Source organism: Emydura macquarii, unplaced genomic scaffold (assembly GCF_026122565.2).
Source record: "Emydura macquarii macquarii isolate MOO-44397 ecotype Brisbane River unplaced genomic scaffold, CSIRO-AGI_Emac_v2 contig_2636, whole genome shotgun sequence".
NCBI classification, from domain to species: Eukaryota; Metazoa; Chordata; order Testudines; family Chelidae; genus Emydura; species Emydura macquarii.
The window spans coordinates 26,729,074-26,734,325 of NW_027132773.1; the positions used below are offsets into that span (position 1 = coordinate 26,729,074).

Genomic DNA, 5,252 nt, shown 5'->3' on the forward strand with positions numbered 1-5,252 from the left:
CCCAAACTGAGGATCCAGAGAGGACTGGATGAGAGCGTACGAGAACCTTTGCGAGGAGAAATTACCAGCTACTAAAGGCCTTTGCAATGTAGCAGATGATCTAATGGTGTTTTCTGGCTTTAAACTCCATGCACCTACGAGGGAATGGTCTTCCTTCCTTGCCTTTGTTTGCCGCCTTCTCCCACAGCCGCTTACCACCTGTGAATAAATCAGCAGGGCACGCTCAGGGTTCCCCATTGTGCTGAGCCCTGGGCAGCCAACAGAGCTGTGCAGAGAGGAGATGCTCAGTCAGGGGTGATGACCCCATGGCTTTGCTCAGGGGTTCTGTGCTGCAGGGTAGCGGTCTGGAAGGAGGGCAGCTCTCCCCTCACAGTCAGTGCTGGCCCCAGTGCAATTGGACCGCTTTCTGTACTCGGTCAGGTTTGTTGAACACCAGCAACTCCCATGCGGTTGGCAGAGTCTGAGGAACTGTGCTGCAATCCCACCTTTCTTCTGCCTGCAGAAGTCCCCTGGACTTACAGGAAGAGAGCTGAGGTCAAGAGAAGTCTGCACCGGAACCAGGATCTAACCGGTAAAACGTACCTGCTACTGATATCTTCTCTCCAACTCCAAGCCTTGCAGTTTAAGACGGTGTGAAATAAAAAGCTGCTGAGAGCCCTAAGCAGGATTTAAACTCAACACATCTGAGTTACCAGATCACTGGGGTGCCCCAGGCCATTGCATCACACCCCGGGACCATTTGTTTTTATGTCAGCTGACTTGGGGCAATGACCAGCTGGAGGGACCCTTCAAACCTCAGTGCTCAGATACATGTAGCAAGAACCCAGGAGTCCTGGCTCTCTGTTCCCCTTCCCCAAGCACCACAACCACTCCCCTGTGACAGACAGGGACAGAACCCACAACTCCAGATTCCCACAACCCTCTGTTCTAATTCACTATACCTCACCTCCTTCCCGCAGGTGGGGGTAGAACCCAGGAGTCCTGGCTCTCAGACCCCCTGCACAGATCCAAAATCCACCCTGGCAGCAAGGAGAGGAAATGATGGAATCAAAGCTGCTGGGATGGAAGGGGTGCAACAGGGACCAACATGACCTGCTGACAGAACTAGGACATTAGTGAGTTCAGACGCTTTTAAGTAAACAAGTTCTCTAGACTGACAACTAGAACAGTAATTATACACGGCCTCCACCTGCCAGGAATGCTCAGGGTAATAACAACCTCCCATGGCCCAGTAGCAGCTGCCAGGCTTCAGAGACTCCCCCAATGGGATGGGAACAGATGGCAGCAGACAGAGAGATGAGTGTGTCTGGGGCGCATGGATGGAGCGATAGCAGTTCATGTACCAACAGAAGCCCTAGTGTGGGGCAGGTGTACCAGGATAACCAGGCTCTCTACCAGGATAGAAAGCACTCTTGCTTTTTCTTTGCATCTTTCCATGTCCCACGTGTGTGTCTCTTTGTGGGAGACACTCTGGTCTGTTTTGCCTTGCATGACAAAGTGGGAATGCTGGTAACCGTTTCATGATGCCGATCCACACCTCGGTTTCCCTCTGCGCTTTGCCTTGCAGAGTGTAAGGGCTGCTCTTGGGGCACAGCGGGGGACACAAGGTGTGTGTGTCACGAAAATCTCCAGTGCGGGATGAATGAGACACTGAAAGGATGGGTTGAAAGCGACCCATGTCGGGAAAGAAAACGGGACCCCCTGCAATGGGCGGTCTGTTCCCACCAAGCACACAACTACTCAGGAGGAAGGGGATTCCATCCCCACCCTTCAGCAGGGAAGCACAGCAAACGGCCCAGCTGGAGGACAAAGAGGTAGGTGGCTGGGTTCAGAGCTGCAGCAAAAATGAGGTTACTCAAAGGAAAGAGCAAGACAAAGGGATCCGCACAGCTCCGTGCCCCATCTCCAGAGTCAGTGCGCCAGCGGCTAGAACTGGGTGCAAACAGGTTCTGTGCAGAAAAAGGGCAGGACTTCCGTCCAAAGTGCAGAGGCCTGGCCTTAGAACGGAAGGATCCCAGGCACAGCTCCAGACTGGGGACCGAAGGGCTAGGCAGCAATTCTGCAGAAAAGGACCTGGGCGTTACACTGGATAAGAAGCTGGATCTGAATCAACAGTGTGTCCTGGTTGCCAAGAAGGCTAATGGCGTATTGGGCGCATTAGTAGGAGCATTGCCAGCAGATCGTGGGAAGTGATTATTCCCCTCTATTCGGCATTGGTGAGGCCACATTTGGAGTACTGTGTCCAGTTTTGGGCCCCCCACTACAGGAAGGATGTAGACAAGTTGGAGAGAGTCCAGGGGAGGGCAGCAAAAATGATGAGGGGGCTGGAGCACAAGACTTATGAGGAGAGGCTGAGGGAACTAGGCTTGTTTAGTCTGCAGAAGAGAAGAGTGAGGGGTGATTTGACAGCAGCCTTTAACTACCTGAAAGGGGGTTCCAGGGAGGATGGAGCTAGGCTGTTCTTGGTGGTGGCAGATGAGAGAACAAGGAGCAACGCTCTCAAGTTGCAGTGGGGGAGATCTAGGTTGGACATTAGGAAAAAGTTTTTCAGTAGGCGGGTGGTGATGCACTGGAATGGATTACCTAGGGAGGTGGTGGAATCTCCATCATTAGAGGTTTTTAATGTCCGGCTTGACAAAGCCCTGGTTGGGATGATTTAGTTGGGGTTGGTCCTGCTTTGAGCAGGGGGTTGGACTAGATACCTCCTGAGGTCCTTTCCAACCCCCATCTTGTAGGAGTCTATGAATGGAGGGGCAGATGGAGGCCCAGTGACTAGCAAAAAGGAACAAGAGGGTCAGAGAAAACAGCCCCAGCAGGAACACGGAGAAGCGAGAGAATGAGAACGGTGAGTGGAGTGAGACCACGAGATGCCCACGCCGCAGGGACCAGAGACATTAAATGATTGGCCCCATTCAAGGAGGGGGAGATCTAGGTGCCTGCCTTATCTCCTCTGGGAAGGGCTGTGAATTGAACCAACCTCCTTTTCTGGCTTCTGGGGGGATTTTGGCCTGGGAGTCAGGACTCCTGGGTTCTATCGCTGGCTCTGGGGGGAGGGGAAGGTCTAGTGAGCTGGGACTGGGAGCCTGGACTCCTGGGTCCTGTCTGCGAAGGAGGTCTGCACTTGAAGGTTACCGCCACAATACAGGTGTCAAGACCAAATCCGTGGACTAGATCCTGCTGACTTCAGCAGACACAGGTAGAATTGTTGGTGGTTGGCACAGATGTGCCGTGAGTTTAAATCCCCTGAGGCTTTTAGTGACAATTTCTTTCATACCGTCACCAACCAACGACTCATGGCTCGACTGCAGACATCTGCACAAGGCCAGGTCCACTGCTTGCTGAGTTTAACACTGTTTAATCTCGGACAGTGGGAGGGTCACATTAACTGCATCGACCCATTGGGCCCAGGTATTCCATCCTACTCCTAAAACAGAGCCCAGGGCCGGGACAGCCGGGGCTGTGGGTCGGGATGGGGGTCACTGGCAGAGCCGTGCATTTCCAAGCTAGGACTGGATTAGGAAGGTGCCATGGGTCAGGAGTCAGGATGCATCTACACAGCTGAGGAAGGGGTGACTGCAGCACGGCTAACAATAGCAGTGGGGGCGTGGGGGCATGGGCTGGCAGCCAGGGAAGGTACCCAGGGTCCCTGGCTGGCTGGGACCAAGGCAGCTACCCTGTGGCGAGGTCTGTGCCGCCTGCTACTGGTACCCACACTAGACAGATGAAAGCTGGCATGGCTCTGCCCATCCGTGCTACCATCGCGTCTTCGCTTGGTGGGTAGACGCACCCGGGGAGGTTTTTCTGGCACTCGGGTCTCTGATATGACACGTTCCATTAGTTCCCCACCCCTGCCCTGCCCTGCTAAGTCACTGTTTTTAATTGCCAGTTTTAGGGAAATGATGCTTAACTAATTAACATCCTGGATTTCCCCTTCCACTCCACCCTCTCCGCGTCTGGCAGGGCTCTATATAACATGCTCCAAGACAGGGAGGAGGATCAGGGTGAGACTCAGCTCAGCACAGGCCGGGACCCGTCGCTCCCACACCAGCGAAGAAAGAAGGACTCGGGTGAGTTGCGAGAGATCCCAGCAGCCGGGGGAGAGGAGAGAACAGCCTCACGTGGGGCTGCGACGGCCGGGCTTGTGTCTGGGAGGCAGCATTGTCTAGTGGTTAGAGCAGAGGGGCTGGGAGTCAGGACTCCTGGGTTCAATCTCCACCTCTGGGTGGGGAATAATGGGCTAGCGGCTGGAAGGTCCCTATCTCTGTGGAGGTCTATGCAGCACCTGGCACAAGGGAGCTCTTGGTGTGTCAGGGCCCATGAAGCATCCGGCACGATGGGGCAGGGGTAATGGGAGAGGCACTGGGCAGAGGGGGATGGGCGGGGGCTCGACCCAGGCAGTTCCATGGAGGAGGCAGATCAGCACCCACAAAGTCTCCATCCATGTCCCCTCTGCAGGTCGATCCAGCAGCAGACACGGCCATGGCTCCACGGGGACCCCGCCCCACGCTCCTTCTGACCCTCGGCCTGCTGGCCGCCTGCCTGGCCCTGGCCAGTGGGCAGGCGTGGGCTGAGCTGCACAAAATATTCCTCAAACACCACGTGGACTATCCACGGCCCTCACCCCCCTTCATTGGCAGCTACTGCGACTTCGTGATGAGAGAACGGGGATTATACGGGACCCAGGTCAACACCTTCATCCACGAACCAAGCCAATCCATCAATAGCATCTGCTTAGGAAATGGGACGCCTCTCGGGGGTGGCCTATATCAGAGCAAAGCTTTCATCCCCATCACCACCTGCAGATACAGGCGCCAGACCGGTTCCTACCCCAATGATGAATTCGATTCTCGGAAAATTGTCATCGGCTGCTGGAACAGGCTCGCTGTGTACTTCAGAGAGTAGATGTAGGACCCAGGCTGAGCAGGGAGGGGTCCCTGGTGCTTCCTTTCACCCCTCTCTGTCCCGTCCACACCCGCTGCTGCCCCCAGCTCCCCACCCACCTCTGAACGTACGTCAGTTGTCTAAGTGTTTCCACCACTCCCCTCTGCTGCCTTTAGTGCCCATTATACGTAGAGCCACCCCGTCCCCGTCTTGTTCTCCCCCCTGCCTAGTGCCCACCTAAAAACCTGTCCTTTCATTAAGAAATATCCCTCCATGTCACCTTGCTGGTGTTGTGCCTTCAGCCTGGTAGTGGGAAATCTCCTATTCCTCCCAGTTCACTGTCATTTCTTCACTTTGAAACCTTGCCTCTT

The 5,252-nt window shown here is 54.9% G+C and overlaps 1 protein-coding gene across 1 annotated transcript; it reads left to right on the plus strand.

Moving 5' to 3' along the window:
- Positions 1 to 4,007: 4,007 nt before the first annotated feature.
- Positions 4,008 to 5,041, plus strand: LOC137163695 (ribonuclease-like). The gene is made up of 2 exons (XM_067563984.1): positions 4,008 to 4,067; positions 4,456 to 5,041. Exon 2 carries the CDS (start codon positions 4,480 to 4,482, stop codon positions 4,900 to 4,902), a length of 423 nt encoding a protein of 140 aa, XP_067420085.1. The 5' UTR covers positions 4,008 to 4,067; positions 4,456 to 4,479; the 3' UTR covers positions 4,903 to 5,041.
- The last annotated feature ends 211 nt before the right edge of the window (positions 5,042 to 5,252 follow it).

Coding starts and splice junctions, on each gene's coding strand:
- LOC137163695 (XM_067563984.1), top strand. CDS start 4,480: ATGGCTCCACGGGGACCCCGCCCCACGCTCCTTCTGACCCTCGGCCTG.